The 24570-nt window shown below is 39.1% G+C and overlaps 2 protein-coding genes across 3 annotated transcripts in view; one reads left to right on the top strand and one right to left on the bottom strand.

The window, feature by feature from the left end:
* LRRTM3 (leucine rich repeat transmembrane neuronal 3) overlaps positions 1–9873 on the top strand; it is an 83359-nt gene extending 73486 nt beyond the window's left edge. For both annotated transcript variants that reach the window (XM_065670951.1, XM_065670949.1), the window contains one exon: positions 8125–9873. In XM_065670951.1, the coding sequence (XP_065527023.1) occupies positions 8125–8334 (210 nt within the window). In that variant the 3' untranslated portion in view covers positions 8335–9873. The remainder of the gene's footprint in view (positions 1–8124) is intronic.
* CTNNA3 (catenin alpha 3) overlaps positions 1–24570 on the bottom strand; it is a 505620-nt gene that overhangs the window by 346462 nt on the left and 134588 nt on the right. The window lies entirely within an intron of this gene.

The following is a 24570-nucleotide window of genomic DNA, read 5'->3' on the forward strand; positions in this document are numbered from 1 at the left end:
GAGTTTCAGCATAATGCTCACTGTACACATAGCTACAAATTACCACTGACAGTACCAGATTGCCTTTAGCCGACCAGGAGTTTCCAGCTTTTGCTTCTTCAGCAAAGCAGAGTGTACTTCAGAGCAACAACAACAGGAACAAAAACTAGCCTGTGTCGACTTGGTGGGGAGAGGGAACAAGAAAGAAAGGATGGAAGAATACCTGGAATTCTGTGCATGTACTAAGTTTTTCAATGAGAAATGCATCATAGATGCATTATACAGTTCAAAATAGATTTTAAATAAATTACATCCTACAATAAACAAACCATTTAAGCTTCGACAAATTATTTAATCCCAAAGGAATTTGTCTATGTCTTCCAACTAATTTTAAAGATCTACATGCAAAACTCAGCCTGTGGGGCACATCTGGATTTCAGTCAGGTACTTCAAGGCACTTTGGGACGATAAAAATCAGCAAATGGAATAAAACAGTCTCAGATAGGCTTTCCATATCTGCGAGGGATGTCTGAATTAGTCACCGAAATAATACTCATATCATAAACTGATGCAAGTTATGAATGTAAGTCATACACACAATACATACACATACATACAAACCACATGCTTAACATCCTCATTCTTCATTAAGTTGTTTACTACACCTAAAGATATATTTTCATAATATGCCTTTTAAATGAATCCACATACACCATCTGTACAGAGGTATCCTTTGGGCAACCTTACACACTTATCAGCATTCTCTCACAAAATAATGCAGCAGTACAAAGAGGGGGTAAGCTGAGGCTAAGGTGAAAGAGTTTCTTGGTTTGCGGAAGGAGGGAGTGTTGACCTTTCTTACACACTCCATAAGGCTTCTGAACTTGAGATTTCATTACACAGGAATATTCCTGATATCATATCACTGACCACTGAATGCCTCAATATTACTGAAAGTCAGCCAGGAGAGCTGAAACAGCAATCACCCTCATCAAAAAAAATCTAACGGCAGACCCGCTGCACCAGCTGAAGAATATCCTACTAATACAACCTAAGCTAATAAAATTAAGTATGGCTTCACCCTCATGAAGGGTTTTGCCAGCACACAGGAGAGGATTAAAAGCATCAGGTTTTGGTTGTTGTTTTTTTGTGTTTTTTAAACTGATACTTCCGTTTAATCTCGAGCTATCAGTAATGTAGAATTCAAATTAAATACACCGAGTTTATCTTCAACTCAGTCTTCTACACAGAGAAAGAGCACAATTTCTTTTCCCTTCAAATCTACAAATTTTTTGGCCCTGGCATTTGTTGGCCCATACAACTCAAATTTATACAAACACTGGAGTAACTACGTGGATGTCTCATCAGCATGCAACAGTGGGCAGCATCAGACTTTGGACACTATGAAACCCACAATCACAGTCCATTCAGCAGAGAATTGTTGGGAGATAGCAGAGAAAGGGCAAAGTGGAAAGAGGAAGACATCATCAGTATTATCAGACTTCCTGGTATTTCCTAAAGCCCTACTACTGGAGCTTTAAGAACTTCAGCTTTAGCAAAAGTAAGAACCTAACCTTTTGTACCAACTCTTCGTAGCTTGGTACAAAAGCTATATAAAATTCCCCTAATGCTCACGCACCAGAAAGTAATCAAGAACCTAAAGATTATGTCAACAAAAATATCCTCTTTTTCTTAACATAGGGTCATGACTTTTGCAGAGTCTGACCCATGGTTCGGAATACTCAGAGTAGGTAATACTTCAACTTCTGGTTTATTCAGCGTTATTTATTTTGCAGCTGGTTTATTTCTCTGTAAACAAGCTTAATGAAAAGTAATGAGATTGCCTCTTATAGCACTTAGAGGATATTAAAATTGGTTGTTACATTAAAATAATTAGAGAAGGATAAAGAAAAAAGATCCTATTAATCACCCTCTACACAAGCCTATCAAATATATGAGAATATAACATTTGAGGAACAGAGTCCTCAAAAATCCTACTTACAGCTCTGTGATGGGCAAAGAAGTTCAGCTATCAGCCAAAACAATCACACTTAATGAAAATCTGGGAAAATAACTGCCGTCTGTACTACAACTGATCAGATTTTGGGATATAGCCACTCTTCAGAGATTTCTGCCCATTAAAAGGACAGACCTTACTCTCCTCCAAGACAGGAAGTGTCCCCTTTGATTTCTGCATGACATCCTGCATGACCAGGCTCTAGGATATTCAAGTAAAAAAGGCACCCCAATGTTTTTCTATACTTAACTGTAATACATTGTCTCTTGAACTTGCTGATATAATAGGGATATTTTTTTTTTTAAGGAAAACAGACCTGCCTTAAATAAGAAACAAATATTTAATATAAATCAAACTGATTTCATTTATTCCTTCCATTCAGCTCCCTTTTCTTCTACATTTACCAATAAAGTCTAGTTTGCTTTTTAGTATTCTAAAACTTTCAGAAGAGAAGGGAAGGAGCTCCACTGACCTCTTTTAGGGCTTGTAAGGCTTACAAGTCTATCCATACAACATATACATATCTACCTACGTATGCGTGCTTTACAGACTTATTCCTTTGAGACACTTCTACAAACACATTATTCACTTCTGAAAAGTGCCTTTTTTTATGTGCATTTTACGTATGCAGAGTCTTCATATTTTAAGATTATCTACTGATTGCTAAATAATAAAGAAGATGAATTATGATGGTCGGGTTCTCCAAGCTGCAACAGACTTTACTAAGACAAAAATAGCTAGTTTTCCCTAACAAATGCTTGCTGTCTAATACTTCAAACTGAATTTAGCTAGCATCTAAAGTAAAAACCATCTGCACTGATTTACTTTTCAGAGCTTTTTTAAATGATACTTCTTTTTTAAATGATAATTCATATGCCTTCAGAGTCTAACAATGAACACCTAGTTTTGTATGCAAACAAAAAAACATTAAGAAATCTAAAAAGATACAGATCTCACTGTAATAACATTTTTAGAAATACTTAAGGCAATATACACTTCAGTTTTTAAATATTATGAAGCATATTTCAAACAATGTACTAACTGAAAAGATACATTTTTACTCACAATCAATCACACACTCTCATAAGTACTTCCATAATTCAGTTTACTACACTAGCATTTGAAGGACTGTTATTAAAAAAAAAAAAAAAAAAAAAAAGTGTGCAAAATTGCAGGCTGTTAAGATAAAAATAATTAAAAAAAAAAACAACATAAAAAACCCCACCATTAACACAAACACACAAACAAATTAAAAAAAATACATCAAAAAGGCAGGGCAGAACAGTATTTAGAATTTGTTCATTTTTTTAACATTCATAGCTACCAGATCTAACAAAATAACTAAAATAAAATGTAATACATACTGCTTTCAAAGCCAAGCAAGCAATTAAAGCTAATCAAGTCATAAGCTGTTCTCATCTCATGAATGTCACATCCTCTGCAGGAAGGAAATATGTTAAGCAAATGTCAACCTGCTGGAATTTTGAGAAACTAACAACACACAAGACAAAATGTCCAGCAACTAGGAAGTTACAGCTCACTATTTCTTAGTCTGAACCCCAATTAACTGAATCCAAATGAAAAATAAAACCTTTTTTGCTCTGCTTCCTCCTCCTCCTTATCTTCTTCTACTTAAAAATGAAATTTATAGGGTGATACTCTGCAGCAGCTGTTAGCAGTTGTTCATTTTGGCATTTCAAACACTGTTAAAGGCCCTTGTCAAACCTAGTATACTCAACTTGCAAAAAATGTTTGCCAATTCCTTCTACTTAATAATTAAAATACAAAATCTGTAATAACATAGCTAAAAAAAATTGTGTGGTTTTCTGATGGAATCCAGCAGTGGTTGAATGATGTCTGTATTCTCCCCCATCCCTCAGATCAAAAATCAGCTTACTGCTTACATGTCCAGCATTCAACATAAAGGTTCAAAAGTACTGGCCCTTGTTTTTAAATGTGGTTTTTACTTTTTTAACACCACCCTCCTCTCCCAGGGAATATGCTGCATCAAAAATTTCTTAAAATTCATGTTAAACATTGAACAGATAAGAATACTATTACTGATGGACTATAATCCTAACCATGCACTTACTAAAGTTTTTTTTTTTTGGTATCAATATAAACACAGGGTATTCAGCCACTAGAAGAAGTGGCTACTTCAATAGGAGCTCTGAAATAATACGGTTTTTATATTGCCATGGAGACAACTGGTCCTCACCTTCAATGTGACAGAATGGATGGTTTAAAAAGATTAAACCACAGATGTAATGCAGACCTCTCATCTGTCCTCTGCTTCCTCACTCCGGTATGCACAGCTATGACACATTCAGTCGAACACGGCAGTGAAGACTGGGCACAAAACTGTTATATAGTAACACGAGTTTAGGTTTCAGTAGCATTATTTACCACAATGTGGGACCCCAACATAGGTAACCAGAGATAAACACATTGGAATAGAAAAATTTCTAAACCCAAGCGGAGCATGTGAAACCTATTGCTACTGTACTTTATTGCCCAGATTTACTTCAGAGAAGGAAAAATCATAGCAGAAGAAAAGCAAGTATCCTTGAGCAATAGAAATTTTCATCTTGAAATACTATACAAAATCTGAACAGATGTGCCCTTAGAATAGAAAACATAATATTCCCTCATCAGGAGGGCATTAGCTTAATGTTCGTGCGAAGATAAAATTTGGTGTTCCACAAAAGCTATTGCTACTGCTTACACTTCTGGCAGACTTTTAGGTACAGCCTGAACAGAGGAGAGGTTAATTTTGAGAGAAGCAGAAAAACATTGGGAAAAAAAAAAAAAAAAAGCTTGTTTCCCATTGTATTCCTTTACTTGCACAAGCACAACTCTTCCCTGCCATTCACAAGTAAAACTGCGAGTTAATACCAATACCTTATGACATTTCATACCAAAGTTCTCACCAGCTGATCTAACAATATGTTCCACTTTCCTAAGCCTTTAGAATTTGAACTTTGAAAGGTTGAAATATGCAGACACAAGTTTTAAAGAACCACCACCTAAGAATTTAAATGTTTAAAGGAAAACCAAGATCTTTAAAAATGGTTGGCAATTTTTGCAGTGCATTTTCAGCACTTCAAAGGGACCACAATTCAATCTGAGGTACTTGTGGCCCTGCAGTAAGGCCTCCTCACAGTGTATACAAATACCAACAACAACAAAAAGTAACCTTTTGGAACCTTACCCCCATAGATGAGTTACAATTTGGTAGAGGAGCACAGAGGATCTGAACTGTAAATCCCTGACCATCACAAACTGGCTCATCAGATTTACCTTGAAGCTTGAGTTTAATTTCCTCTCGTTTCATAGAACAGGACTTCTATGTAAATATGTACTTGAAGAAGCAGACAATGAAAGTAATGGGATAAAATTATAAACAGATAGGTACTTTTTTTTTCATAACTATACCTACCAGACAGCTGTAGTGCCTTCACAGAAAGCCACTGGACATGCTACTTGAGAGAAAATAAGGGACTTGTTACATGCAAGACCTGCCTTAAATCACAGAGAGGATTTAAATGCAGCAGTGCAGGGGACGGAGGTATAGACGGAGGTACAGAACAATTCTGCTATAGTCCTGTGCTAAGACTCCATAAGGAATGGGGACTCAGCTTCAAGGAGGAGCCAGTTAAGAAGTTTGAATAAGTGTTCAGGTAATTCTTGCACAACTTTATCAATAAACCAGAATACTGTGAAGTACTTCAAACATTCCGAGACCTAAGTTATTCAAAGAAAACAGGAACCACTAAAGAGCAGAGTACCTGCAAGGCTACTGTGCTGTGCCTGGGGTGTCCATTCAACTGGTTTTCTCCATTTAGCTCGAGAAGTAGTTTCTTATGTGGGCCCAAAAATTCACAGAACTGCTCTAGTCCAGCAGCATTAGAACAAGACTTTTTGGATTACATTCTTACATAGCACCTTCTCTGCATCTTAGACCAACAGAAGAAAAAGGAACAATCAAGTTAATACAGGTCTCTTAGGGAAATAACAGTGCTAGAGACAATGGAAAATTCGACTTCCAGAATTTATGGCAGTCTTTAAGTTACGTATAGAGAGGACCAGAGATGCTTTCACTCTACAGTACCACAGCAACTGTAGGGACAACCATCCTAGGAGGGAGGGAATCCGTCCTGTTTACAGTAGGGCTTGAGAACTGTGATGGTTGTATTGAAACAGCTACTTGAGGGGATCACTTAGGGTTCAGGGTTCTGGATGTGATCACAGTTACGGTGAGTACATATCAAAGCCCTGTAGTCTTTCATCTATCATGAGAGCAAAGCTTCTGGAGAGAGTACATACATGTATCTGCATTGCAGACTACGAAAGTAATAGTGCCCATAGTGCACCCAGTATTGTGCTGCATTCATTAAATTAGCTTAGGAAATATATTTTGAGCTGTAAAAGGAAATGTTGACTAGTTTAAGAAAACATACTGCTAGTGTTTATGAAATGGGGTGAGGAAATGTGAAGCTTTTTTTTTTTTTTATTGCACATATTTAAAACACCAGAGTTCTTCGTCAGATGAAGTCTCTTCATTATTCTAAGAAAGCCTAGGTGTTCATGCAGGGTTTCATCAAAAAAAAACCCAAACCCACATCCAAGGTGGCTACACAAAATGCAGAAAGAGCTCATGAGTACTTGGGAGTCAAGAGTTATAGATCACCAGACACCTATGATACAGTATGGTATCTTTAACCTTAAATCTTTCAAATACAAGAGTAAGGATAGAAAAAGCTGTATCTCACTGTTTTACTGCTTCTATCCTGGGAAGCCACAGTTTTGTCATGGGTTTAACTAATATTCTTTTGTTTCAGACAGCACATCATATGATGTGCCATGTACATCCATCTTCCAAGCTGAATGTTATTCAGCTCTTCATGAGCTATCAATATCTCTTATGTCGGTACAAAAGTCATCCATATCCTTATTATTTTACAGTCTATCTCCATGTTTTGCATAGTGTAAGAGTGGCGTTTACAATGGGACCTCCAACATGCTGCCATGAGGTACAAGTGGGACATCCAAACACATCAACCAGTTGTGTTAATGAGAAAGTTTTAGTTTGTACTATTTCACATATCAAATTCAAATGCTTTTAACTATTACCTATCTTCATATGAAGTTTTATTACATTTCAGTCAATCTTCAAAATTATAACAAGAGAACAAGAAAAGAAACAAATAAAAATTGTTCTCTTTGGTTTTACAATGGACTAAAAATCTGATTTTTAAATACTTTAACACATAACTCTCACAGCCATTAAAATATAGTCACCTTTTCCATCCTTCAATTCTAATTCTCTTCATACATACAAAAATAAATCTTATAATACAGATACAGTTAAAAATATGAATTAATTTCACCTGTGCTTCTACAGTGTATTTTAAATAATTCTATGCTGAAGCGTGTTCAAAATCCTCAGGAAAATTCTAAAAAAAAAAGTTTATAACTTTTCAGCCTAAAGCATTTGAAGCAAACATACAATAGTGAAACTTTCAGAGCTACCACAGCATAGCAATGGATGAAGCCATCATCTACCATGGTCCAATACTTACTGAAAGCTGCTAGATTCAAATCAATGCTTATGCTATAAATAATAAGAAATGTGACATCTGTATTTCCCAGCAGACCAACGGTATCTCACCCACTGACATATTCAAGCAAGATCCACCAGCTTCAAGCCACTCTTAAATCTGAAGTCATTTAAATTCCATTTGACACATTCCACATATCTTCAATTGAGTCACTCCTCTTTCTCCTGCCTGATAGATTGATTTTAACAGATGCTAATTACATTCTAAAGGTAATTTGAATTCAATTACATCCTAATCCTCACAAACACATTCAAGCACACACCTACCCTGTGCCACAAGATCAAAGATGGTAATGGTTAGGCTTATGATACCCTAGTAAAAACCAAGGTTTGGGTGGAGTGGAAGGGGTAGAGGGACAGAGAAAAGGAAGAAATTTGTTATATGCAGCACTGCATTTTGCATTAGCTAATGTTTTAGACAGTCCATTTCTTAGACAACAAATTCAGGCAAGTACAATTTGATTATGCCTTGGTAATTGGCTAGTTTTCATCTTTGTTTTTCCCCTAGATACCATTGTCTATGAATGTGTCGACATTTCTTGCTTATGATCAGCCCACAATAAGTTACTGTGGAGTACATCACGAACTGCTTGCTCACAAGCCCTATGACTCGAATAACCAGGAAGAAACAGTGGAAACACACCTAGAAACTGACCTGGATCTGAGCACAATAACAACAGCAGCACGAATCAAGGAACACAGTCAACAGCTGGCTTAACTGGGTTGGAGTTTTTTTGTTGTCTTTTTCCTGTAGCAGAGGCTGCAACCAAATTCTATGTAACATTATGGACAGAAGTTAGAAGACATATATTATGGATTCTAGGATCCCTGTTCAAATTAAAAATTGATCACAAAGATTAATTGCTTCGAGTCTACAATTTGTAATTAGTTAAGTTGTGCAGTATTTTTTTGACTTCAAAGTATGACCCTTCAAGTGAATCTTTTTCAAAACTCATCCTACCTACCTGTATAAACTGTACAGATGTAATGTATTTTTCATATTGTAAAGTTTCAATTTCCAAGAACAGCTGGTATGTACAGTACCATAATTTAATTACATCTTAATTTACAAGTTTCAGTTTCTAAAGTTTCAAATTAACAAAAGTTATTTCTTGTGTTATTAAGTTACTCTGTTTTGTAGGGATCATTTTGTTACCGCTTTTGTGCCCAGAAAACTTTACTCTAAAATTCTGTCCTTTACAGAATATGCACCGTTTTTACTGTGTTTAGTGTGTAGAATTTTATCTACTGGTTCCAGAAGTAATGCATTAACCAAAAGGAGGGTTTAACTATTCAGACTTCTAAGAAATTCTTGAAATACACAAGCAAGTTTTCTTACAAATGAAAATATAAAAAAAGTAACAGTTCTCCTCAAACTTACCCGTTGCCTTGAAATACAGTCTGATTTCTAAATCAGAAAAATGTAATGGTAAACAGACATATTTTAACAACAAAGTTTATGTATGCACTCTTGGCTGATGCTGATGTTTTGTAAAGTCTCACAGTTCTTCAAGACAATATGGACAGGAGACTCCACTAGGCAGCTGTCTTTACAAAATCTGCTGGGAAAGTATAGCCTGCCAAATTAGGCATCTGTATTTCTACTTAAAGACAAATGGGCGCAAAACCTACTTCTGTCAAAGATAGATGTTGATAAATAAGCCTTTGGAATTATTCTACTGCTAGTATATAAATTGTTCCTGAAAAGTAAGAAACCTCTACTTTGCTGAACAATACAGAAATTTGGACCAAATGGTAAAAGGTAATAATCCTTTAACATTCTGATACATCAAGCTAAGAAACAAACACAAAAAAAAACCAAACCACCAAAAGAAAAAAAAAACAAAAACAAAACCAAAAAAGAAACCCACAAATCAAAAAAGGAAACACAAAACCTTTAAATATTAAAAAAATGTAGTATTAAGTCTTTAACAATTACTACATTGCTTATTTGTCTAGCATTTAATATCTGAAGCATTGTTATATCCCATTCTTTGGTTTTAAACCTTCAAGAATTCTTGATACTGTATGAGAATAACTTTTATAATACTACCCTCATGCTGTAATCAATAAAAGATTACAAAAATTAGAAACACATTATATCATGGCAACTTGGTGAATTATAAAAGGGAACCTGAGCCTTCCAAAATATAGGAGAAAAAACTTTCATATGGTGAAGCAACATTTTTTATAATAAAGAGAAATTCTATAACCACAAATCTATTTTTCTGAATGTTTATCCTACCATATTTCCATGTAGCTTCAAAGAAGAAGACTGAAATTTAAAATTACAGTTCAATTGTTTGTACAAAATATAAAGTAAATATAATGAAAAATAGCTTCAAATATTGTTAACAAATTATTCTGCATTCACTATCTGTTAAGTGGAAACAAAGTATCAAAACAATACATTGTATTGGTTGTTTATTTAGCATTTTAGATTTTGTAACATTTTGCATAAATTATTTGCTATTCAAAACATTACTTGTCTTTTTAAGACTCATCTTAAATCTCCATACTTCAGTTTCTTATTTCTTTTCTACATGGGTTCTTGGATTTCTGGTAATCTTCTACAGTGCTGGCATTTTACTACGCAGTTTCAAAATGCATTTTGCCAATTATAATATTAAACCAGAAATACAGGTGTCATTCTGGAGCCGAGTGACCTTTGTACAGCAGGAAGAAGTTAACTGCTTCAGCTGAAAGTTGTTTTAAGTTTTAATGAGGCATTCTGGTCACAACAGAAGGCCTGAGCTGTTAGGATCAAATATCATCCTCCCAAAAGATTATTTCAGTTATTCTGTCCTTCCTATTCTTTACTTTGACCCACTGCCCTCGGATATTTATGGTGGTCAGAAGTGGTCCTGGCACCAATGCAGTCACTCAAAATGCACAATGTTCAAAGGCTCCAGGTACTTCTAATTTATGGAAAACTGTATGACATGACTATTTTCAATGTCAGACACTCTAATGAACCTAGGCTAAGGAACATGATAAAATATTTTCTTATGCCAAGTGACAAAATCTTTTTGACGTTATCTGGTTAAATAATCACAACTGGGTATGTATTCACACACACACAAATGTTTCTCTTTCTTTATCTTTTCCTCAATGATGAAGCATACATTAATGAACCTGGTTTATCTTGGACCTCTCCTGAAAGACTTGTAGTTTCAGACCAACGTATCGATACACAAGTGGTACAACGGCATGGTCACATAAGTAGCAACAATTTTGCACCTCACAGGTCTGCCACACTACCACAATCAAGTTTTGGGGCATTTGTAGTGCCCGCTGTAGTGACAGGATCTCTGTGACTCCAACGGGACATATCAGTGCTCTGAATGACAGATACAACATCCCAGGGCCAAAAGCAGCAATCGAATACATGCCAACCCCAAATTTAAATGTGTTAAAACATATTTTTAAGTACAAATAACTGGATACCTTTTTTTTAATGAACTATATCAACCTGAAATCTGCTATTCTCAACAAGATGACTGTCTTCAAGAAAACTAAGTGGCAGGTAGGTACCTTCCCTTAAAAAATCACTATAATGAAAAATATGTGTTCTGGTTTAACCCCTGCCAGCAGCTAAGCAACACACAGCCACTTACTTGTTCACTCCCCCATGCCAGGGATGCGAGAGAATTAGAAAGTGAAAAATCTCCCAGGCTGAGATAAAGACGGTTTAATAAATAAAGCAAAAGCTGTGCACACAAGCAAAGCAAAGCAAGGAATCCATTCACTACTTCCCATCAGCAGGCAGATGTTCAGCCATCTCCAGGAAAGCAGAGCTCCATCATGCATCATTACATGGGAAAACACTGTTACTCCAAATGTCCCTCCTCTTCCTTTTTTCCTTCCCCAGTGCTGAGAAAGATGTCATATTATATGGGATATCCCTTTGGTTAGTTGAAGTCACCTCTCCAGCTGTGTCCCCTTCTAACTTCTTTGTGCACTCCCAAGCCTCCTTGCTGATGGGCTGGTGTGAGATGCAGAAAAGGCCTGGACTCTGCATAAGCACTGCTCAGCAATAATGAAAACACCCCTGAATTGCCAACACTGTTCGCAGCACAAATCTACAACATAGTCCCACAGTAGCTACTACAAAGAAAATCAACTCTACCCCAGCCAAAACTAGGACACTAGGTTAAGCTAACACAAACATGGACTCACTCATAATGTTCTATGTCAGTGTGTGTACACCTGCTTTCCAACAGGTTATTGCAAGCTATATATTGACTCAGCATGCACAGAAATAGTAAATGCTCTAGTTATGTGGACAAAACAGAAAAGTATCACCTAATACAGCCCTGGTCTTCTAAACTACAAGTTAGCAAGAAGAAAGTACATCAAGCCTATGGGCTCAAATACCTATTTAGACAGGGTTACTTTCATATATCATTTCCCTTTGCAATAAGATCCATAAACCACAAATAGAGGTAAGCCAACAGCATCAATCTCAGTCTTACAGTTAAGTGACACCACTATATACTGGTAGATCATTTCATCAAGAAAAAGCTGGGTGAATTCATTATTCTTGCAAAATACAAACTGATGGAGAGTATAACCTCCATCAATAAAAAAAAACCCAGACAATTTTAAAAATAAATCTAGCTGCAAGCAACAATTTACACCATCCATCACTGGATCATGCTTGTACAGCAATTTACAGGGCTGAAACATCAATTAGGAAATTGAGCACAGGTATCTGAATGGAGGTCCTATTTGAAGAAGGTGATATATAAGAAAATTGGTGATTAATCTCACAAATTACTGCAATTGTTTCAAGATTAAAAAAAAAACAAACACCAAAATAGCATCTGCACAAGAAAGCAAATGATTGCTTCAATTAAAAAGCGATCAGAATTTTCAGTATGAGGTGTTGTACAAACTATTCACAAAACATCTGGGAGCTAGCACTACCACCAAGAAATATACAGATAATTTTCAGAATTATCTCACAAACATCAGACATTTTTTTAAACACATAGCAGAAAAAAAAAAAAAAAAAAAAAAAAAGTACTTACCTCAGAACTTGTGTACCAGTGTGCTTCACTGACAGCCACTCAATCTCTCCCCTTCTCTCTCACGGCATTTTTTATCTCTTACCGTTACTTGCAGTCCTCAGGTTGGACAAGGGAACAGAAATTGTGCAAAAACCGCAATGTGAATGATAAATCAAAACAAAACCGAAAGGGCAACATCACCGAGTAGAAAAATAAAGCCTGCATTCCCGTATTCCAGAACTGCAATAAATTCTCAAAAATCTTTTATTAGCAATACAGATACTCAAAGATGGTTAAAGTAAACAAACTACAAGATCCTGGGTAGTGACAAATAAAAGCAGCTATATTTAGTTCCCAACTGGTCTCGCAGAAGTAGTCTATTGAACAGATGACATAGAACAGTACAACTCATGTTCCCTCGACTGATCCTCCTCTACTGAGGGAAAGATCTTTTTGTCCCATTTTTTACATGTGTGTCAGGGGCCTGGGCTTCTTGAAGGCAAATCTTACCAGTAAAGGCATAAATATCTGTAATGAATATAATAATGGGTTTACTTCATCAGATCAAAGGTACATTTAGGCTTGATAACCTGTCCCAAACAGCAGCCAAAAGATGAAACCTGAAGAACTAAAGAATGGGGCAAGCACACAGCATTATTTCCCCAGAATGCCCCTACAGTCCCCCAACAATTTGTAGGTCAGCAACTTACTGAGCCAAATGTGGTGTCTTTAATAGTCACTCTTTGAATGTGTGCATGACTTCTCTGAAACCACATGAATCTGTCACATTCACAAGTCCTGCAGAAAGTAAATTTACATTGACAGGAAAACTGTCTCTCTTCATTGTTCTAGTAGAAATAAAAGATGGAGGAGTGTAATAATAACACTTCTCACTTCCATTTTTGAAACAGAAATATCATAGAATGGTTTGGGTTTGAGGAGACCTTAAGATCATCCTGTTTCAAACCACCTGCCAAATGCAGGGATAACCAGGTTGCTCAAAGCCCCATCCAGCCTGGCCTTGAAAAGTTCCAGAATGGGGCATCCACAGCTTCCCTGAGCAACCTGTTCTAGTGTCTCACCACCCTCACCGTAAAGAACTTCTTCCTAATATCTTATTTAAATCTACCCTCTTTCAGTTCAAAGCCATTCCCCCTTCTCCTGTTACTACAGATTATTTCTGTAATGATAATCCAATCTAAATCTACCTTCCTCCAGTTTAAAGTCATTCCCTCTTGTCCTATCACTGCATGCCCTTGTAAAATGTCCCTCTCCAGATTTCAGGCAGTCCCTTTTACGTACTGGAAGACTGCTATAAGGTCTCCCTGGAGCCTTCTTTTCTCCAGGCTGAACAATCATAAGTCTCTTGGACTGTCTTCATAGCAGAGCTGCTCCAGCCCTCTGACTGGAGCTTTGTGGCCTTCCTCTGAACTCAGTCCAACAGGTCCACATAGTTCTTATGTTGGGCATTGTGGCTGGAGCACTTGCTGCTGAAGACCAAGGCAAAAATATCATTGAACACTTCAGCTTTCTCCATATCCCAGGTAACCAAGTCCCTCATTTCTTTCTGGAGAGGGCCCACATTTTCCTTAGTCTTCCTTTTATCACTGACGTACCTAGACAAGCATTTCCTGTTGCCCTTGATGTCCCTTGCTGGATTTACTTCTGTCTGGCTTCAGCTTTCCTAACCTGATCCCTGGCTACTTGGACAATTTCTCTGTGTTCCTCCCAGGCTACCCATCCTCGCTTCTACCCTCTGCAGGTTTCCCTTTTGTACTGAAATTTGCCCATAACCTCCACGTTCATCCACACAGGCCTCCTGGCACTTTTGCCTAACTTCCTCTTTGTCGGGATGCATCACTCCGGAGCTTGGAAGAGGTGACCCTTTAATATTACCCACCTTTCTTGGGCACCTCTTCCCTCCAGGGCATTATCCCATGGTACTCTGCCAAGAAGATATATGAAGAAGCCAAAGTCTGCTCTTCTGAAGTCCAGGGTAGCAAGCTTGCTGCACACCCTCCTCACTGCCCTACCACCATTTCATGGTCACTGCAGCCAAGGCTGGCCTCAAGCTGCACATTCTCCAGACACTTGTTATTGGTGAGAAAAAGATTCAGCACAGTAACTCTGCTTGTTGGCTCCTCTATCAATTGCAGAAGGAAGTTATCATCAGTGCATTCCAGGAACCTCCCGGATTGCTTATGTCCTGCTGTGTTGCCCCCAAAACAGATATTGGGGTGATAGAAGTTTCCCATGAGGACCAGGGCTTGCAAAATATGGTTATCACATACTTAATAACGACTGTCAATTTCCAAATAGCTGGAATAACATCCATCCAGTCCTCTAAAGTACAGGCATTAGCTGAAACCCTGTACATTCACTTAACAGATTACCTTTAGAGGTAGGTCCTAAATCAAGATCAATCTTACCACAAAGTAGAATATTATTTTGGCTTTTTTAAGTTCATCACAATGGTAAACAAAAAATAAGCCCATTTCCTACAAAGTATTGCAAAATACTTTTCCTCATAGAAAGACACACATGAATGAAACTCTTACTAGATACAAGTTTGATTGTATGATCCATATTTAAAAGCAGATGTTCATTAAATTCCTCAAAAAATTCTAAGATTTAAGTGAATTAATAGTTCTACTATAAAGTAACAAGGCCAAATACCATTTTCCTGCTCTACTTAATTATAGAATCTGATTTAGTTAAAAAGTTTCAAAATAAATCAATGTGAACATCATCAGAGTTCATGATTAATGGTATTTTAATGAACACCTAAGGAATTAATATTTTGCCACTAGAATCTTGCCAAGAATTTTTATGTAAGATGAACTGCAGCATGTATAACTACGAAAATCTCACTTGGCATGGAGCTTATATTCTCCTTTATCAAAATCAATTTTGTATGTAAATAACTCATTCTTAAAAATGGCTCTTTAGATGGTTAAGTACAAAGTAACACCCACTGTGTTATAGCAAATGAGCCTGCAACATGGAATTCATTATACCTGATCCTGTTACTTTAAAGCTCTAATGCACTCGTAACAGTGGACACTTGAAAGTGTCACCACTGTAGTCAGGACAATAATAGTATAAAAGTAAGCATTAATGTTGTATTAGTATGGAATTTCTTTGGATTAACACTGATGTTTGATCATTGCTTTATTAATTACCTTAGGTCAACTGACATAAACAGGATGGACGTTACTGAAATATACACTAAAGGAATTTAAAATGTTCAGTTATATAAGAATATGGATTTTTTCCACTTACATAGAATACCTTCCACTCTGTATTCCATAACAAAGAGACTTTCAAGGTGGATGCAACTCAGCAATAGGTCTATCTAATCTAATTGTAAAGTGATTGCACCAGTGAAACATATTTCAAAGTCAAATAATTTAAACATGGTATATACTAATTCTGTGTTGCTTAGACAACAAAACCTCATCATCTAGGGATGAGAATACTCATTAAAAAAAAATGATGGTTCCCTCAAGCCCTGTGCACTTCATTTCAGCAGTTTTATACAAGAGTGTGTCATAAATGAGGCATGGAAAGTCATTACCTGAACCATTCATACTGAATATTGCTTTTAGTCATATATTCTTTCAAAAGAAATAATCTAACTGATTTATTTTGCTAATAACGATGATGCCCGCCCCCCCCCCCCCCCCCCTTTTACATCTTGCTGTTGGTAACTTTATTTTGAAGAACCTCTAAACTCACATGATTAGCCTAGACTTCACTATCCAAAACCCTTATGCACATTTGCAAGAAAAGAAAAAATACAGCTATCAATGGTATATCTGAATATGCAAATAAGATTAATGACAATTTGTTTTTCTTGTTTTCTGCTGTATCATTATCTCGACGGTTCATCTTACTTCTACTTACACTTCTGCAACTTGCCTCCTTTTCCAAGTTCAAACTTGGAGGATGGGGGGAAGTGTAAATGCCTTTCAGGTACCCACCTCCAGAGGTGAATAGGTGTGCTGCCTACCAACCGCATGCTCAATCTTGTCTGACTTAAGTGCCCACTTCACCACTAGACCTTGCAAATATAAACTCATAAATACCCTAATGCTGTAGCATACTAATAAACTTTTTTGTTTTTTTCATTCTAATACTACACACGGTGGTGTTGGGTTTCGATGGGGGGGGGGGTGTTTGGTTTTTATTATTTTTGGTGGGGGTTTTTGGGGGGTTTTTGGGGTTTGGGGGTTCATCTTTTCTATCTGTTTGCATCCTAAGGCCTTAAATACAAATTATTATTGGATGTCAGTATTAGCTGTCCTAATTCCATTTTTATCATGTGATCGTGACACAGACTTTAAAAGTGAAACTATAAGGGGTGAACATGATGTCCTCCCTCAATGCAAAATCAGCTTTATGACGAGAGACGCTTCTCTAGCTTCTTCAAAAACCTTCAGTCTTCGGGGAACACAGTATCTACACCAACCTGTATCCATGCTTAAATATTCTTGCTATTAGAACAATTTTTCCTTATGCCTAACTTAACTGCTACTTGTAGCTTTCGAGGTCTACACCCATATATTCTTGGAAAATGCCATACTGACTGAAAGTCTCACAATGTTTTGAGAGAAGAAAGTGAGATGTTTTCCAGTATGTGAGCTTTCAGAAAGACAGATGTACTGCTTGTGAAGATGAACAGTACATAGGGGTTTTAATCTTTCTTTAAAAAACTATACTTAAATAGGAATGGAGCTGATTAACCTGACTGGGAATCAGCATTAATGACTACATTTCTATTTCCATTTTTATAATGTTATAATTCATAAGATTTGTAAAACAAGATTTGCAATCCTATCTAATGTCTGGTGTAAATATAGTCATTTCTATGCTACTTTTTTCCTGAAGCTTTCCTTAATTTGTTTTTTTTTTTTAATAATTCCTTGAGTCTACAAAGAATTTCACTGAAGGCAACTGGATCCCAAACAGGGGTAAAGATCTGCCCCTGTTCTGCGCTGCAGGATCAATCTCACAGTTTAAATTTAAAATCACAACTCAAATGTAAATTGTTTATGGCCTTTCCTCCCATATTCACAAGCCTTGGCACTTGTTCATGTTTTTCTTCTCTACCTGCATGCATTTTGCCTCAAAATTTTTTAATTTCTTCTGCAAAAATATTAAGAAACACACTGAAATTAAGAACTGATTTCAGATAATTTATACTGCTAAATTATATTCTAAGACGCCTTTAACACCGGAGCGGGGGAGAGATCAGCGTCCAGGAGCCTCAACTCAGAGCGGCCAGAGCCACCGAGGGAGCTTCAAGCTCTCGACAGGACCTGCCCAGGAGCCGGCAGCTCGGCGGACGCGAGCAGGGACTCACAGGGGGCGGAGCCAGGAGCAGCGGCACCAACCCTGAGTGGTTAAACACCTGCCCCAGGGAGCGGGCCGAGGCAGTTTGCGCGGGCTGGCGAGCGGGATGATGAGCACCCGCCGTATGGGCAGGGCCCGCTCTGGGAGCTCTGCTCTGGCTGCCCCGGCGGTGCCAGCGTAGGCACCCAGACAGAGCCGGTGAGAGGGGAGGCTGTAGGGCAGAGCTCGGGGTGGAGAGGGTGCCTGCACTGGTCTGGTGAGGGAAAGGTGCACGATGGGCAGGGCTGCGCTCGGTGCTCCCTGATGGAGGCCCTCCTGCAGCAGCGGCTGAGCTGCGGAATGCTATTAGCGGGCTGCAAGATGTCAGGGTAGCTGAGAGGAAGCAGGGCTGCTTGCTCCAGGCCCAAACTGTGCGGGGGCCTCAAGCTTCCCCTCCAGCTCATGAAGGAAAGAAGGAGGCCACCAACCCGGGAAATTGGGAATTAGTGACAAAGAAAAATAACAAAAGAAGGAGGAAAAGGACAATTAAAAGCAAGGAGCTTCCTCCTAAATCTGTTGTCCCCACGCAGAACCGCTTTGCTGTCCTGCAGGAGACTAACGAGGAAACGCACTTGCACCACAAACAGCCGGATTATGCACGGGTAAAGATCTCTACTGGCGCTACAAAGAAAAAGCGGCGGGTCATAGTAATAAGGGACAGAAGCACTCATCTGTCGGCCTGACCCCATCTCGAGGGAGGTGTGCTGCCGACCGGGGGCACGGATCAGGGATGTTACAGAGAGGCTGCCTGCTCTAGTAAGTTCCACGGATTATTACCCGCTCCTGGTGATCCATGTGGGTGCTAGGGATATAGGTAGTAGTAGACTGGGGACCATAAAGAAAGACTACAGAGCCCTGGGAGAGGTGGTTAGGGGCTCCGGTGCTCAGATAGTCTTTTCGTCAATTCTCCGGGACACAGGGGAGGACCAAGAAAAAGCTAGGAGGATTGGCCAGGTTATTGATTAAAAGTGTGGTGTCTTAGTCAGGGGTTTGGGTGTCTTGAACATAGGACTGAAGTTAGCAGGCCAGATCTACTGGGGGCTAGTGGAGCTCCTCTGGTAAAGAAGGGGAAGAACAGTTTTGGTAGGAGGCTAGCCAGACTGGTCAAGGAGGCTTTAAACTAGATGTGTTGGGGGAGGGGGGCATCATTCCATCCCAACACACCCAGTCAGTTGCCAACACCTATAATAAATGCTCGGAACAATGTAGATATATTCCTGCTGCTCCAGCCAACGAGCCGGCTTCAATTAGAGCTCGTCTCAGATGCCTCTATACAAATGCCCGTAGCATGGGGAACAAACAAGAGGAATTAGAGATGTGTGCACATCTACAGGGGTATGATATAATTGGCATCACAGAAACATGGGGATGGCTCCTATGACTGGAGTGTTGGAATGGAAGGTTACAGGCTCTTTAGAAAAGACAGGCCTGGCAGGCGGGGAAGGGGAGTTGCCCTTTATGTTAGGGATAGGCTGGAGAGTATGGAACTCTGTCTGGGGGCAGGTGAGCAGTTTACAGAGAGTTTGTGGGTCAGGGTTAAAGGGAAAACAGCCATGGGAGACTTTACTGTGGGAATCTGTTACAGGCCACCTGATCAAAGAGAACCTGTGGATGAAGCACTCTACAGACAGATAGGAAAAGCCTCACGCTCGCAGGCCCTTGTTCTCATGGGGGATTTCAACCACCCTGACATCTGTTGGAACGATGGCACTGCATGGCACAAGCAATCCAGGAGGTTCCTCGATTGTGTGGAAGACAACTTCCTTCTGCAAGTAATAGAGGAGCCGACAAGGAGAGGTGCCATGCTTGACCTTGTGCTAACCAACAGGGAAGGGCTTGTTGAGAATGTGGTACTCCAGGGCAGCCTTGGATGCAGCGATCACGAGATGGTCAAATTTGAGATCCCCAGGACAGTGAGAAGAGCATGTAGCAAGATCACTGCCCTGGACTTCAAAAGAGCAGACTTTGGCCTCTTCAGGAGCCTGCTTAGTAAGGTTCCATGGGATATAGCCCTGGAGGGCAGGGGAGCCCAAGACTGTTGGTTGGTATTCAAGGATCACATGCTACAAGCTCAGGAGTGCTGCATCCCAACTAGAAGGAAGTGCGGCAGAAGGGCCAGGAGACGTCCTTGGATGGATAAGGAGCTGCTGAGGAAAATTCAAAGGAAAAAAGAGGCTTATAAAAAATGGAAGCAAGGACAGGCGGCCTGGGTAGAGTACAGGGATGTTGTCCGGGAAGCTAGGGACCAGGTTAGGAAGGCTAAGGCCCAGTTAGAATTAAACCTAGCCAGGGATGTTAAGGATAACAGGAAGAGATTCTACAGGTACGTAGCAAACAAAGAACAGAGTAGGGACAACATAGGCCCCCTGAGGAAGCTTTCGGGAGAACTGGCTACACAAGATTTGAAGGCTGAGGTTCTGAATGACTTCTTTGCCTCGGTCCTCACTGGCAAAGGCTCTGACTGCACCACCCAGGTCTTAGAAGGTAGACGCAGGGACTGTGAGAATGAAGACCTTGGGCCCACTGTAGGAGAGGATCAGGTTTGAGACCATCTTCAAAATCTGAACGTGCACAAGTCCGTGGGACCTGATGGAATCCATCCGCGGGGTCCTGAAGGAGCTGGCGAATGAAGTTGCTAAGCCACTGGCCATCGTATTTGAAAAATCATGGCAGACAGGTGAAGTTACCGACGACTGGAAAAAGGGAACTATAACCCCCATTTTCAAGAACGGGAAAATGGAAGACCCAGGGAATTACAGACCAGTCAGTCTCACCTCTGTGCCTGGTAAAATCTTGGAGCAGATTCTCCTGGATGGCATGCTAAGGCACATGAAAAACAACAAGGTGCTTGGTGGCAGCCAGCATGACTTCACTAAGGGGAAATCCTGCCTCACCAATTTGGTGCCCTTCTATGATGGGGCTACAGAACTGATGGATAAGGGTAAAGCAGTTGATGTCATCTACCTGGACTTGTGCAAAGCGTTTGACACTGTCCCACACAACATCCTTCTCTCTAAATTGGAGAGATATCAATTTGATGGATGGACCACTCGGTGGATAAAGAACTGGCTGGATGGCCGCACACAAAGAGTTGTGGTCAATGGCTCGATGTCCGGCTGGAGACCGGTAACGAGTGGTGTCCCTCAGGGATCGGTGTCGGGACCAGTCTTGTTCAACATCTTTGTCGGTGACATGGACAGTGGGATTGAGTGCGCCCTCAGCAAGTTTGCCGATGACACCAAGCTGTGTGGTCTGGTTGATATGCTGGAGGGAAGGGATGCCATCCAGAGGGACCTTGACACGCTTGTAAGGTGGGCTGATGCCAACCTTATGAAGTTCAACCACGACAAGTGCAAGGTCCTACACCTGGGTCGGAGCAATCCCAGGCACAGCTACAGATTGGGCAAAGAAGAGATTCAGAGCGGCCCTGCAGAGAAGGACTTGGGGGTGCTGGTCGATGAGAAAATGAACATGAGCCGGCTTCAGTGTGTGCTCGCAGCCCAGAAAGCCAACCGTATCCTGGGCTGCATCAAAAGAAGCGTGACCAGCAGGTCGAAGGAGGTGATCCTGCCCCTCTACTCTGCTCTTGTGAGACCTCACCTGGAGTATTGTGTGCAGTTCTGGTGTCCTCAACATAAAAAGGACATGGAACTGCTGGAACAAGTCCAGAGGAGGGCCACGAGGATGATCAGGGGACTGGAGCACCTCCCCTATGAAGACAGGCTGAGGAAGTTGGGGCTGTTGAGCCTGGATAAGAGAAGGCTGCGTGGGGACCTAATAGCAGCCTTCCAGTATCTGAAGGGGGCCTATAGGGATGCTGGGGAGGGACTCTTCATCAGGGACTGTAGTGACAGGAGAAGTGGTAACGGGTTAAAACTTAAACAGGGGAAGTTTAGATTGGATATAAGGAGGAAATTCTTTCCTGTTAGGGTGGTGAGGCACTGGAATGCGTTGCCCAGGGAGGTTGTGAGTGCTCCATCCCTAGCGGTGTTCAAGGCCAGGCTGGATGAAGCCTTGTGTGGGATGGTTTAATGTTAGGTGTCCCTGTCCATAGCAGGGGGCTTGGAACTAGATGATCTTGAGGTCCTTTCCAACCTTAACTAACTATTCTATGATTCTATGATTCTAAGATTCCTTCATGTAAAATAGAAGTACCTTACTAAAACTCAAAATTACTCTTAGAAAAAAATAATGAATTGAGCGTCCAGAATAAGAATTAATGGCCTATTGTAAGACTGTGTGTTTTTCTTTTAAAAATTTGGAGGAAGGGGGAAATTTATGCAAATGCAATGCTAACACCACAAAACTCCTGAGAGAGGATGCAAAGAGGATATAAACAACATAGGTACAACAAAGTTACGATACAGAAACAAAATAAAATATTCTTAAAAATTAAAGGGATCCAGAATAGAAGACATTTAACTCTATTTTTTAAAAGGACATACAGGCTAATGCGACACTAATTAAAGTAGGAGATGAGGATTAAATTTAAGCTGGACTGAATATACACAGGCAAACAACCTGATAATGAAAAAGTCTCCTGTCTTCTTCCCAAATGAAAAACATTTTGTTTCCATTTTCTCTGGTACTAAATATCTTCTGTATGCCTGAGTAATCAGGAAGACTATCCAAATGTAAATCACTAAGAGGGATAAAAAAGCTGGCCTAGACAGTATCCAAATGTAAATCACTAAGAGCAATAAAAAAGCTGGCCTTATATACAGGAACTAAAAGGCGTGAATGACCACAGAGAAAAAGACAATGAGACCCACATATGCAAACATTTAAATCTTAATTCTCTAACTGCTCTGGGAGGCAAATAACTCCACATTAGAGACTAAATCACGTGCTTTTATGTTAAAAATAACATTTTGCTAATGACCTTTAAGAGAACTTTAGGCAAACCAAGGGAAGCAGAAAAGTAAATCAAAGACAGAATTATTAATAAATAAACAAATACATGATAATATATGTAAGAAAACCAAAGTATTGCTCACATGAAAATTAATTCAATTACATGGGGCAATGAGGATATACAATGCTGCCTATAAAAAGCAGAGGTCTGCTATGCTTTAGAATCATATTTTTCCATTAACAAGACAGTTTTCAAGACTCTCAGTTAGAAAGGTAACCTTGGAAAACAATGTAAAAACTAAGAAAGGGTTATTAAAAGGAGTGCTTAACATATACATTGTAGCATCAACAGGTCTTCTAAGCTGAAATAGTATGAGTTCCTTTACAAGTTGTCTGTACAGTCACTTACTAAGTTGTTTATAAGTTGTTTACACTGTCTGACTGAAGAGATACATAAGCAAACCAGCAATTAAGAATGAAGGCGAAATGTGCTAGCTAACAATAAGAACTCTTTAGATCCTTACAGTTATTTCTCACACAAAGCAAGTATCTCCATTAAAGTTGACCAACAATGAATCAGCATTTCACTGCAAAACATAATCTCCTATGCCACAAACTTTGGGAAATAAATCCAACTGGGAAAAAGATTGATTCTATCTATACAGGAGAAGGGGTAGATATGTAAAACGGAGAGAGAAAACGATAGAAAAAACTGACGTAAAAGGAAGACCAAAATTATTCAACTATGAAGGACTTGAAAAAAAATGTGTAATTGGTCATTTTGGTAACAGATTAAGATAAGCAAGTAAGCAGAAATTAATGAAAATGTGAAGGCACAAATTAAGCTGCTTGTTCATATTGATTAGCCCCAAATCAGATAAAATCCTCTGGCAACAGGAGTGAACACAACATCAAGATTCAAGAAGTTGTCTACCTCATCCACCACAGCAGTAAAAATAGGTGAACAAGATGTTATGTTATGTCAGAAGGATAAGTCACACTATATATATATGTTAAGACAATTCTACCTGAATGGATGTTATCTTTTGAGCTTGAATATTTCATTCTGTTTGGACATCTCAAGGTAGATCCATTATTTTTCTATTGATAAAATGTGCTTTTACTTTGCAGCAATAACTCTCTAAAGAATTAGTTTTAAGAAATGCATTTTTCACCTTTGGTAAAGGCACACCAAAAACTGTAAATACTCCCCAAATTCTTATAAAAATAAGAGCTTTGCTATCAGTTATACTTGATTGAAGGATAATGAATCAGGTTTTGTGAGCTGCAGGACCTTATAAATCTTTTCTGATATCTTTTGAGAGAGAGGGAAAAGGGGAATTGTTGAAGGAAAAGATAATAGATTACATCTGCCTGTGGGTAATAAGGCTTCCTACAAGGAGAAATGGCATACTCTGAATAATTACATGTAGTTTGAGGCCAAAAGAGACAGAGAGAGTCTAGCCCTTTTTGGAAATTTCACCTGCCAGAAAATACTGATTAAAAATGCATAAGGATAACGGGATGAATTCACACTATTTTTCAACATTCTTTTCGCTTTACTGATTTTGCGTAGTTTAAACAGTAGGTCAAACAGCAATTTCTCCCTTCTGCTTTGCAGAAACTCTTCCATTTTGCCTCATGAGTGTCAATAGTAAAAGAAAATTGTAGCCAAACTGCACAGAATGTCAAAA

Source organism: Lathamus discolor, chromosome 3 (assembly GCF_037157495.1).
Source record: "Lathamus discolor isolate bLatDis1 chromosome 3, bLatDis1.hap1, whole genome shotgun sequence".
In the NCBI taxonomy this organism is placed as follows: domain Eukaryota; kingdom Metazoa; phylum Chordata; class Aves; order Psittaciformes; family Psittacidae; genus Lathamus; species Lathamus discolor.